The following is a 13,479-nucleotide window of genomic DNA, read 5'->3' on the forward strand; positions in this document are numbered from 1 at the left end:
ATATAATTAAATATGCAAAAAGCTGTTGGTAAGGAGAAGGAATGTGCCGTTTGTTTCCTTCATTTTCGCTGACACAACGTAAAATTACTGAAGCTAAATCAGGAAAAAATTGCTGCATTTTTTCTTTTCCGAGATAAAGCGTCAGACGTGTCGGAATGGCGAATGAATTCCTATCCCGTTTTCCTATTTATGCAAATATAACCGTACAAACAGAATCTTGATAAATTTTAATTAGGCATTAACAAACACAAGCAGAAACGATAGTCGCGTGTCGTGGGCTCTTCCTATTCTGCCAAATTCCGATAATCATTTCAAATGAACGATACTAAGGAGCTTAAGCACACGCGTTTTTGAGACGCGGACGGCGATGTGTGCGTGGGCAGTGGTGTCTCCCAGTTTTATACTTATAGTCTCTAATGGAGAAAAGATACTTTGCAATGTAAATGTAATTGTGTGAAGACAAGTTAAAAGGGAAAATAGCTCAGTTCCGCGCGTGCTTAAGCTCCCCGCTGTTAGGTTCAGCTCGCTGGAGTGTTTAGGGATACGTTTGCACATGGTAAACTGATCGGTCGGAACGAGTACGCTTTTCCTTTAGTCGAGGAATTTTCACATAGCACAGTCTGTTTCGATTTGGTTCGACCGGAATGTTTGGGCTGCCTTTGAAGTCTGGTCCACCTTGTTCGTTACCCTGAATGGTCTCTTTCTCAAAATATGCTAACGTGACACTCTCTGATTGGCTTGAAAATCATGCGAATGTAACCAAAATTTCTGACTGAAACATCTCAGGTGACGGAAATCTGGCAGGTTAGGTTGTCATTTCTGCATTTGATTGAATCGGCTGCTTAAGAAATCGATTGTTGCTATGCGCCAGCTTTAAATTTCCGTCACCAGCGGTTGCGAATCAAGCTAATAGGAACGTGAATTCGACTTTTTAAATAATATTTGGAGGCGGGGGTAGAGGGTTTCTTTGCAAAAAAATAAGGAAACGATTGCTATTCAGTTGTTTGTAACGGGCCGGTACAAAGAATTAATAGCTTGCATCGGGATTATTCCTCATTTTCCTTTCGATTCATTTTTCCAACTGAGTCTCGACTGAACATACATACTTCCTTTGAAAGATCTGAAATTCTCTGAAGACGATTCAGAGCAATCTTCACAATCGGCTCACAATCGGACAATGTTAGGTGGCTATGACTCTCCTTCAGAATTAGTAGAAATTTTCATCTTCGCCTGTTCACCACTCTCCAACAATAAAAATTGGACATCACCAAGATCGTTTTCAAGGCATAAGCGTTTTAAGACAAAATTTAAATATAGGGTGCTTTTTGAAGGCTTTCCTGTTGCTATTGTGACCAATTCTATCGTAATAATAATTTCTTGGTAAGCTGTAATTGGTGTGTCATTGAAATTCCTGAAACTGATTTCAGCCAACTTAACGTGACAAAGCATATAGTCAGGGTTTTCGATAGTTCTGAAGGCACCGGCTGTGACCTTTTGTTGTGCCTTAAAACTGAGGCGCCTTGCGATTTTTATAATAGAACACTCAGAACCCAAGATTCAGTTTCCCAGGCACTTACTTTTCGCTAATGAGATAAAATGTGTATGAACACATCTACTGTATTTGAAACGCTCAAACTGATTCATAGGGATAGACATTTCTTTTTGCCAAGTAGCTTTGTACCGTGGTGTCACGCAAGGCGACAATTCGGAAACTCAAGATGCTGTATTTTCGAAACGAATGACGTCCTGGCTGGAAACTTGAAAACAGATTAATTTTCAGGTCATGTTTAACCTCCTCCTTTGGATTTGGATTTTAGAATTTGATAACGTCACTGTGAAAACCATCTACAGCTCGGTGGTAAATTGCAACCGAGCTAGAAAACGGAAGGTCACAGGTTCAACTCGGATTTTTCCGATTATTCCGGAGTCAACCTCAAAAAAAAAAATCTCTTTATTTTATTCACCGGGGTTAACATATAATATCTCTTTCGGTACAATCGAAAGATTAACTTTAAATACAAATTCCCATACTATATAGTGACTTAATGTATTCCCTGTTTACCCCCTTGGATAAAGTCCCCACTCAGTCTAATTTGCTGTAACATATAGAGCTGCATCCCCCTATCTTTAAGTGTAATATATCCTGTTAAAATGATAAATAGAAATAATGGAAAAAATCCTTTGAGTTCCAGATGAATCGACTTAAAGACGTAGAGGAAAGACCCAATAGTATAATGATAATACAATTTCTGTAACTGAAGTCCTCAAAGAATATTTTTTCAATGCGACAGTTTTTAACATCACACTACTCCGCCGCATTAAGAAAGTGCTCCATAGAATCATCAAATTCTTGCATAAATGGAGTGCGAGGAACCGGTGACTTTTTTCCAGTGAATATGTTGGTATAACTTTGGCTTCTGTATGTGGTGATGTCTTCCATCTTGTACTTGATCCAAGCGTGATAAGCAGCCGAAGCATCCAAATTGTACCCGTAACCTGATTCCTGGCAAACATCAGCAATGTAATCCGTTTGAAAGTCAATTCCATCATCTGGGCCATCTATTTGTTTCATTCTGAAGTTAATAAAAAGAGCCCACATTACCAGTTTGCACAAGAGTGAAATAGATAAGATTGTTGATCTGTCACTTTGCACAGTCACAAATGGATTTATTTAAAGATACACTTTGCGTGCGAAACAAACAAAGGGCCGCCAATTTTAACCAATCAAAAGAAGCCATCTCACGCGTGACTGCTTCTGCTATGTTTTTTTCAGGGACATGGCAACTGATTTTCGCGGGAACGGGTATTCTAAAAATAGACTCATTTGTAACTATGCTGGGAGCCCACCCATGCCATATAACAACATTCTTATCTACTTCACTCTTGGTTTACATCAAGATCAGGCCTCAAATATCCTTGTGCTTAGTCTAACGTCCGAGAAGCGAAGCTATGTCATGGTTTTGTCGTTTTTCAGCCACAACTCAGTGAAAGTAATTAGGGAGCTTTAGCAACGACAACGGCGACGGCAACGAGAACGTCACAAATTTGCATATTTTATGGGCCAAAACAATAGCTTTGCACGCCCTGCACGTGCGGTTTTCATTTTTGTCCATTTCTTTGCCGTCTTCAGCAAAGCAACAACGTGAAATTACCAAGTTTGAAGTCTTATGGAGAACGTCAGCACCTGGAGATAAATTTTCATTTTTCTCCCCTAAATTAAGGGCCGCTCGTAACGATTTCATTCCTGTGGGACTGAAACACCTTTGTCATATTAAAAGGCCTGGAATAGTCGCGAAGTGATCGCAATAACGTGAATTTATGTTTTTACATGACGTTCTCGTTGCCGTTCCCGTCGTCGTTGCTAAAGCTCCCTATTATCGCAGATATGAAGCCACTTACTCAGTTGCGGAAAAAACCTGAAAACAATACGGGATTGAACGGGAGTCGAACCCATGAACGCGCGATTCTGCTGTACTTGCTCTACCATCTGTGAAGCTTGGTTTTTACTAGCGACGCAAGCATAAGAGCGCTTACATTTCACCGTGAAAACAAGGTAGACACAAGCACAAGTACAAGCGCAAGCGCAAGGATCAAAATGTTTCCTTTTCCTTGTGCTTGCGCTTATGCTTGAGTTCGCTTGCGTTGTATGAAAACGAAACGCAGCATTCGCCCTTGTCACACGGCGGCCATATTGTCCCTGTAGACCAAAAAAGCTTTGTTTTACCACGCCAAGCCTCGCGGTGGAAACCATAGGGGTGAGGCTTGGCGTGGTAAACCACAGCTTTTTTGGTCTCCCGGGACAATATGGCCGCCGTGTGACAAGGGCGAATTAAAGCAAAAGGAAATTTGCTACTTCTGGCCAATTGAAGCACTAGTTCCAGATTCTCCGCGTCTCAGCATTTGAACAAAATGGCGGATGCCGTGGTTGTTAGTTATTGCTTATGTCAACGTTCTTTTTCACTAGCATAAGCTACTTATGCTTGTGCTTGTGCTTGCGTCGCTAGTGAAAACCAGGTTTGAGCTATGAAGCCATCCTGGGAGCTGGTCACTTGTAAGTTCGTATTGTATCCCAGATATGATAGAAAAAATACATGACGGCTTCATATATTAAACTGCAGAGCACGTAGGTCTCAAGACACTCTCGTTGAAGATTTATAGAGCGACCAAAGTGTCGTAAAATAGACGCTCTAAGCCTTCTACATTTTTTTTAACAGGATTGTAATATGTTTATCGCTCTAAAAGGCGCTACATTCTCCCACGCTACCACACACCTCATCCTTCTATCCGAACCCATTTAGGTGGTAGCTTTGGAATGTCACAGTAAGAATAACATGAATGTCTCTTAACAAAATGATATTTTTCAAACAATTAGCATAAAAGGAAGAACTCAATTTTTTCTTAAATCCAGACAGTCTGCAAACGACAATTAGCCAAGGAATAGGCTCTCCTTGTGGGCAAAATTCGCGATCTTAGGTTCGATTAGCCTGTTCCAGCCTCCCAGATAGTCGAGAAAACGAAAAAAACTGCCCATGAGCAACAATAGGGGGTTGGGTCCAGGCGAGGCTCCTCGACCCAAGCCCCCACTCGTTTTTCATACGCAGTTGTTTTTCGTTTTCCCGACTATCTGGGAGCTTGGAACTGGCCACGTTTCGACCAATGGCACGCGGTCTAAAGCTAAGGAATTCCTTAGTTTTTGACGGTGTACAATTTACGAGTAAACATAGGCAAACATCTCCGCGCGGCTGCCAAATAGAGGACTCTAGGCTAACGAATATCGGTGATCAGGGGGCACCCACTTGGTAATCCACGATTTGATGTCATTTTCCATGGTTTGCAGATCGGGAACTTTCATATCTCCCATGATACAGTTCACGGCCCAGTGTGCTTGCGCTTCAAACATAGTGAAGGTGTAGTATTCGTATAACGCCCCAATGTAAAAGACTTTGTTATTCCCTGCGCGGGTCCACAAGATACCTTTGTACAGTCCTTCAGGATAAGGGACATTTGGACTCTTCAGCCGCAATCGCTCTTCCAGAAAAGGGAAGGAGAAATGGTATCCAGTGCATAGAATAATGTCGTCTACTTCGGCTGAGGTACCATCTCCAAACTTGACGGTGCTTCCCTCGATCTTGGTCAAAAGTGGTCTCTCTGATATCTGTGGGGGCCACTTGAAACCCATCGGTTTCGTTCTCCAGGTGCAAATAATACTTTTGGCGCCATACTTGACACACTGAAGAGCAATGTCCTCTGCAGACAGGCCAGCACCGACCAATAACACTCTCTTGTCCTTAAAATGAGAGGCATTCCTAAAATCATGTGAATGGATGACTCGACCAGAAAATCGATCAATTCCAGGGAAGAATGGCATCATCGGAACAGAATAGTGACCATTTGCCACCACAATGTAGTCAAACCTCTCGACAGGAAGCACTTTGTCCTCTGGAAGATTTTTCACAACCACTGAAAAGTCATTGGTGGCATCATTGTAGGTGACTTGGCGGACAACGTGGTTGAAACGAATCCAAGGACGAAGATTAAATTTTGTCCAACGACCTGATATAAATGAAGACTGCAATCAGGATTCCCATGATTCCATGATTCTTATTTTTACCACAAACATGGAGGGTCTTTTCAGGGCCAATTATACATAATATGATGATGGAGGGAGTAGACATCTTCGCAACATGCGACCAATATGACCGAATGCATAAATGTTGTACAAAAATGTATTCTTTTGTTTATGTACTAATGAGACTCACTAGCCTCTCTCCCAAGCAACCTTTCTTTTGCATTTTGTCCATGCAAACGAGGCTAGCGATGCTAATTTATTAGCACATAAATAAAAGAATATTTTTTTGGCCGCCATTTATGCATTCGGTCTTTAGGGCAGAATCCACTAAACTTTGTGTAAATGCAACAAGGAATTTTAGGGAATGAGAGACGATCTCTTTGTTCAACGATATGACTTACTCCATCCCACCTCATAAACTGTAACTGGATTTGACGAATCTGACCATCAAATGGTCATTTGAATTAGAAATCCATCTGCCACGCCCACTTGATCAAAAGCCAATTAATACTAATCTGGGATTAAATACCAACCAAGGTATGAGTTTTGCATCGCAAAAAAGCATTTAAGAATCTAATTTTACGCCAAAGGAAAACAAAAAGTCTACCTCGAAATTGTTGGCTAAGAATGTTGTGAATGAAAGCTAAAAATCTCTAACCAGTTTGGGAACTGAACCCACGCCCTTCAGATTACATCACCACTATTTACAAGTGTTCTTTATCTTAAAAAGCTTTGTTGGCCAAACAACCAGACTTGTATACACCAACGCTGCTCAACTGAACGAGCCGCAAGAACAGACAAAAGCAGAAAACAACAACAGTTTAATCTGTGTATTCGTCTCGCCTTATTAATAGGATTTAATTTATTTCTCAATTAATTTGAAAAACAGCGCCTAAACTAACCATAAGGGCCAGAAGAATCAGGCAGTTAAAGGTCCGATCTGAAGGTAGAGGGTTCATTTTCTTCATTGGTCAGAGATTTTCCTCTTACTTTGTATGGTCCCACTTTCGGCTGACGCTGAGATAGATTACAAGAGCTTTTCAGTGCTATAAACCATCATTTTAATAGTAACTTGGACCAAATACTCACCCTTCAGGTAATCATATATAGCTTCCCTTGGAGGGCACGACGGAATGGGTTTCCCAAAATGTTCCTCAAAGGTGTAATCGGGATATTCTAAGCCCTCAACAGGACTATTAGACCAAAGTCCACGGTACATACTTCCATGCACAGGCTCCCCATATCCATCTATGCCTAAAATGAGATAGTATGATTGAAACAAATACTTCAGGTATCTCATTTGGCAAACCCTGTCCCTTCAAAGTATAATGTTGGTAAAGAGCCTAATTTTAATATATTAAGGACGGTCCCTACTATTGTTATTGCGCATACGTTCTGCGCATCTCGACATACTCGGATTTCCTATCGGTGATGCTTACTAAAACAGGGATATTTTTGTGCGGTTTAAAACTATCCGAAGAAAGTAGATCTTAGTAAGTACTCTTGGTATCCAAAAAGAAAATTGGGGGTAACCATGCATTTTTCAGAGATAAATAAGCTTCAATTTGAGAAAGAACGCCATACATTGCTTTGTATTTTAAAGCTTTTTACAAATATTCATGAATTATCTTTGAAAAATGCGTGGTTACCCCCAATTTTCTTTTTGGATTTCAATAACACTTGTTAAGATCTACAGTTTCTGCATAATCACACACCGGGACAAAAATATCTTTAATTAGTAGGCACCGTCCTTAATTGTTCCACAAAAGGCACCATCTCGAGGCTCTTGGAAATTAAATCAAAAAAATCATTATGGTTCTGCCCCAGAGCAAATCATGTTTATTGCTTTAAGTTTAATTTTTTATTATCGAAATTGGTCTACAAGGTACAAATAAAATTTTTTTCCCAGAGTTGTGATGTGGCAAGACACACCTTTTATAATGGAGTCCCACACTGTAGTGTGACCTCCACTGCCATGAAACAGGAAAAAACTAAATAAACGTCATAGATTCATTATTATTATCATTATTATTATTATTATTATTATTATTATTATTATTATTATTATTATTATTATTATTATTATTATTATTATTATTATTATTATTATTATTATTATTATTATCAAGGTCCGAAATTAACTTTTTTATGTGGGTGCCAACTGGCGACTTAGATAAACATTTTCAGTCGCCAGATGACAAATTGTGGTCGCTAAAAATTTTCGCCTGAAAATGCCCGTTTTGAACTTCTTTATGGATACCAGAAAGCAACGACCACGCGGTCTTGTGTATGTGTCAAGCATTATTTTTCGCTTTCGAAAGCGGACATTTTGGAGAGAAAAATCCAACCTTGAATGTAATTAAGAAATCCATCTGCCCCTTAGTTTGTTGAAAATTTCAGCCACGGAAACACCAGTCACGTTCTGTCGCACACAAGCCGCCATGTTGTTACCGTGCTACATTCCTCGTACCAGTCCCTTGAATCTCTTTACTGAGTCATTGGTTTTTCGCCCGCAATACGTATTTTATGAGTTACCGTGAAAAGACGTGGCAGCTTGCGACTTATGGAGGTAGTTAACGGAAACCCTCCTTTCATTTTTATTTCAAAAACATCGGCAGGATAAAAAGTCAGACACCTTTTGGCAAACGGCTCTGAACTTAATGGTAGGTCGCCGGCGACCAGTTGTGAAATTCTAGTCGCCAATACTAAATTCTTAGTCGCACTGGTGACCAGGAAGGCGCAATTTCAGACCCTGATTATTATTATTATTATTATTAGTAGTAGTAGTAGTAGTAGTAGTAGTTGTAGTAATAGTATTACTATTACTATTACTATTACTATTATGATTATTATCTTTGTGAACTGGATGATCTTTTTTCCAGTTTACTTCCTAAGGGAGCAGGTCATAGCCCATGACCAAAGGTCCCTTAGAGTTTTCTTCTTACTCTAGAGCTAATTATTATTATTATTATTATTGTTATTATTATTATTATTATTATTATTATTATTATTATTATTATTATTATTATTATTATTGATCAAAAACAATTTCGTAAAACATAAGCAAGCGAATATTGACGTTGAAAGCTGACGTTTCGGCGTCATCATGACACCATTCTCAAGGCAAAGTGAGTAAGTAGTGCGAAGATTTGATTTCTATAATGTGAAGATTAGAGACTATTGAAATCAATTTGCATAATTTACTTACTTACTTTGCCTTGAGAATGGTGTCATGATGACGCCACGTCAGCTTTCAACGTCAATATTCGCTTGATTATCATTATTATACAATAATACAATACATACTTAATTGACCTCTCCCCATAGGGGCTTTTCAGGGCCAATGAATCAACGAATTTATTATTATTGTTGTTGTTGTTGTTGTTGTTGTTGTTATTGAAAGTGTCCAGAACAAGCTAAGGTTCCAAAACACTATATAATTTCAGCATGTCTGTGCATTTTTTCCTGTAGCCTCCTCTAGATTGGATACATTATAAAACCTGAACTGGCCTCAATACCAGATTCCATAACCGGATGGTGCCTTCAAATCATACCGCTAGACATAATTTTTTTTTTCCGGAAAATATACTTCACAGCCCACTGATTCAAGATTTGCAAAAACAAAAAAATTGAGCAATCGAGACGCCCAAATTTACCTTTACTGAGACCTTACTACATGTATTTACAATGGTAGACAATAAAAATAGTACTGGTATTCAAAAAAGAGAGACAAAAAAAGTACTTTCTGGATCTGGCTCTATCTTTGTCTCCTTAATGGAGGGGTTTCTGACTGGTTAATCCACTGACTCGATAGCCGCCCTAGGACAACCCCAGTTGATGAGTAAAATCATCTGGAGTCAATGGGTTAAAGGATAAAGTTAGGTCAGTGCAGTTTCTTAAGGAAAGAGGCAGGTTATTGAATAAACTAGCAGCTTCATAACTCTTCTTGACCATTCTAAATGTACCAGACTGATCAAAAGCTTCTAAAAGTCACTGAGTGTGGCTCATTCAGGATAGCTTACCAGTTTCCCAAGCATACTTCCAGAGTCCTCCCCAATCAGACTGCTTCTCGAAGCAAACAATGTCAGGAATTTTTTTTCCTTGCCTTTTCAGCTTATTGAAGTGATACAAAATGGACATGCCACTAGGTCCTGCACCAATCACACAAATGCTTTTCGAATGCATCATCTCAGATTCCTCAAAAACCCTGAAGGTAGAAATCAAAATATTACATTTTTTAATGTGAGGGGGTCCCTGAAGGATTGTCATCCTGATAGTAGAGAATGAGTGCAAATGCATACCCTATCAAGGAAACAAACTTAATGTTTCTAAGGAATATTTTGGAAAGGTTTCTTCCCTTTCATGATTCACCCAAAGAAGAAGTTGACGCATTAACGCTCCCAGGGGAGCAATCTACACAGCGCTGATTGGTTCCTATGTAACCCACATGTGATTTCCAGATGGGTAATAGCCAAAACGCATGGTCGGGGCCGGGGTCGGGGTGTCATTTTTTTTCCCCCAATTTGTTTTGATTCAGTTTTTGTTGTTATTCTCCTGTACTGTTATTTTCGAATGGCCGGAATATGTCCTTCATTTATGGTGGAAATTATCAAAAAAATTAATGAACCTACGAAATGTATGAAAGCTCCTAAGGGACATCTTAGTTTTTTAAATTCTAAATCGGACTTCGTCTTTTTGTGTTTTCAAATCACAGTTGGTTTTTGAAAGCATCTAACTTCTTAATTACATGTATTTTGAAAACCGGAGTTTGTTTTTCTGTTTTTCGAAATTAAGAGAATTTGGGAGTTGAAAATTGGAGTTTATGGAATATACACAGTTCGTAATGCAGTCACGCAACGTTCCCTCGTGTTGTTTTCAATGTTGTTGTCTGACTTTACTGCAAACCGTTTGTAGTAAGTCAGAGTCGCACAGGAAATTGCTAGCCAATTCTATTCAGACATCAAGGAATCGAGATTTATGATAAAAAAAAACAGCAACATTGAGAACAATTTTGCAAAAACAAGCAAAATGAGAATGTTGCATGACGACCATTGTCGAACTGCATGTATTGCGGAGAAGTTTTTACGAACTAGACATGAAAATGTGGTTTCAAAATGTGGAGCTAAGTGAGTCTTCAGTGTCCCTAGGAGCAAGCGTTTATTCCCCACAAAAACTCCAATTTCAGTCGGAAAATTCTCTTAATTTCGAAAACCAAACTAAGATGTCCGGGCTTTCGTAGATTCCATATGTTCCTTATTTTTTTGACTAATTTCCACCATAAATGAAGGAAAGATGCCGAACATTTGAAAAAAACAGTACAGAAGAATAATGACAAAAATTAAAAAACAAGACAGCCCCGGCCCCACGTTTTGGCTACTACCTTTCCAGATGACAGTTTCTTAACAAAGGGAAAGGAATGTATGGTTCGCTTCAGCAGACGCTCATATTTGCATGGGCTACAGGCTATGACTACAATAAATCTGCCACATTCATGTGGGTCAGACACTTCATGACAAATACACAAACATCTTTGGGGCCAAACAAGGGAATGAACACTGATCATCCCATGCGTCCTAGATATATAGTTTGTTAAGTACTAATCCACACTGTTTATGCCTTGGCACTTGTTTGAGAATGACTAGTTCTTATGCCAAATTTCACAGCGATAGATGGAAATGGCAGATCCTACAAGAATGATGTATGTGTGCATCAAATTCAGGGCTAGGTAGAGAAAAGTTACCTGCTACTACACAGAAGAGCAAGAAGTTCATGTTTCGTGGTATACTCACTAGTTTATGGATGCAATTTGATTTGCATGTGACTAAATTAATATACTGCACAAGAGTTTTCGCCTATCAGATTTTTAAACTCGTGTTTTGCAGACATAAGAAACTGCGTTTAAATGTCAAAATTTTAAGCTATGGGATAAATGACATCACTTCTTCCTAGATCCAACCCTCTGAGGTCCAGTCAGTCAGTTCTGAACATGAGTCATGGCAGACCATGAAATCCAAAACTTACACTCAAAGTAAACAGCCTTTAGATAAAAATCAAAGCTCAGGCAGGTGTTAAGCAAAAACATTTTCAAAATCTGAAGAAAACATGGATGTGATTTTTTTATCATAGCACCACCTTAAATGGACGCTTCGTGCTGGATGTCAAAATTGTGCATTCATCCAATTACTAGGTGAATTTTTGTATGTAAGTGCATTGAGTACATTACATGTGCAGCATTTTGTTCAATACACACTGTTAACCATCAAGTTATTATGCAAATCTGACAACCACGGGAATGCAGGAGGAGCTTTTAAAGATTAAATTCAAGAATAAATAATTATTGATTTATCATACATTGTTCATAAGAGATCAAGCGGAAATGATGTACTATCAAGGTGGATGAAGTGATCTGGCTAAAATATGTGATCCCATGGCAAAAAAATGAAGTAGTGTTCAACATGGATTGGTCTTTTCAAAGATTTTTGATGACAGCAGTTATGAATGTCACTTACGTAGTAATGAAAGGACGGTCTGAAAAATTCAGCCCTCAAAGATGTATGAATCCATGACCCGTAATAATATTGAAATGAGGAACCACCCAAGACCACATACCAATAAATTTCATTCAATGCTGTGGCCCAGTATCACTTGCAAGTTTCCTCTGTGGTTCCAAAAATCACATGATTTCCCAGAGGGACTGCCCTTGCCTTTGCAAAAGCATGCCCACCCAGTAGATGATTTTAAAGTGAACAACTCTTCTCCAAAAAAATATATAAAGAGTAATCATCCCATTTCTACATCATTTGATGAGAGTACAATATACACTTCATGCATGCTCCTGAGGGAAATAGTTTTGTTTTTCCAAGAGTCCTGATGTTTCCAGAGACGAAGTTGGAGAAAACATCAGGACTCAAGGGAAAATAAAACTAACTGGTGAGTTAGAGGAAACTTGCAAGTGATACTGAGCCATGGCATTGAATGAAATTTATGTGGTTTTGGGCGGTTCCCCATTCCAATATTATTACGGGTCATGGATTCATATATCTTTGAAGGCTGAATTTTTCAGACCGTCCTTTCATTACTATCTTTGAATTTCTTTTTAAATAAAAATGTCAAATTCCCACCTCATCCCCGATCACCCTCCCCTCCAGCTTCACATTGCTACATTGTAGGTGCATAATAACACAGAAGACTTTTTTTTTAGTCAGACGTAAAATAATCACAATTTCCCAGGTAGATCGGGCAAAACTTTGAAATTTCGTTCCCGACTCCAAAATACTGTACTGTGCGATTTATGACCGCAAACCTACCACCAACATTCGCTAAACCGGAACCACACTCATCGACAAAGCGGCTGTACATTATATTGATTCATGAAAAGCAACGAAGAGAACGAAGCATATTGCATGTGCAGCTTGCCCGTTTAAAAAGGTCTGTTAGGCATCGAGTAACACGGGAGCAGCTACTGAATTAGAATATTAAAATTAATATAATTGTTTGATCAGACATTGTTCGAGAGAAATAAAGCAAAAATGATGCATTATCAAGCTGGACATGTCCTCGGGCAGGAGAAGAACAGCTGGATGACGGGGTCATGCACTTGACAACCTGCCAGAATCCGTCGTTAAAAAATTCTTGTCCCATGGCAATTGGATGATAATAACAATTAGCAACAGATTGCTTTTTGGATAAACACACCTGTGAACGTCACTTAAAATAGTAACGAAAGGAAAATCCTTGAGTGGATATATTGCACCCATGCATGACCTCTGCAAGTCTTACATCTACACGTAGATTTTTTTCATATGTAAGCTTATGAATTTTTTTAGTAGCTGTTAAATAGCCAAACGATGGTAAAGATGTCTTTGCTCGGGCTTGTCTCTGAGAATTCCTTACCGACTGGCGACGACTGT

At 39.0% G+C, this 13,479-nt stretch overlaps 1 protein-coding gene across 3 annotated transcripts in view; it reads right to left on the minus strand.

Annotated features, from left to right (window-relative positions):
• Positions 1–1,934: 1,934 nt before the first annotated feature.
• Positions 1,935–13,479, minus strand: part of LOC137991019 (trimethylamine monooxygenase-like) — an 11,793-nt gene continuing 248 nt past the window's right edge. Inside the window, exons 1-5 of one of the 3 annotated variants that reach the window (XM_068836149.1) lie at positions 12,079–12,147; positions 9,592–9,776; positions 6,659–6,823; positions 4,797–5,553; positions 1,935–2,573 (exon numbers count right to left, since the gene is read on the minus strand). In XM_068836149.1, the coding sequence (XP_068692250.1) occupies positions 2,306–2,573; positions 4,797–5,553; positions 6,659–6,823; positions 9,592–9,757 (1,356 nt within the window). In that variant the 5' untranslated portion in view covers positions 9,758–9,776; positions 12,079–12,147 and the 3' untranslated portion in view covers positions 1,935–2,305. Of the gene's footprint in view, positions 2,574–4,796; positions 5,554–6,658; positions 6,824–9,591; positions 9,777–12,078; positions 12,148–12,876; positions 12,996–13,479 lie in introns of those variants that run through there. The other 2 variants (XM_068836150.1, XM_068836147.1) reach the window with 2 other exon arrangements.

The sequence above is a fragment of the Montipora foliosa genome, chromosome 2 (assembly GCF_036669935.1).
Source record: "Montipora foliosa isolate CH-2021 chromosome 2, ASM3666993v2, whole genome shotgun sequence".
NCBI classification, from domain to species: domain Eukaryota; kingdom Metazoa; phylum Cnidaria; class Anthozoa; order Scleractinia; family Acroporidae; genus Montipora; species Montipora foliosa.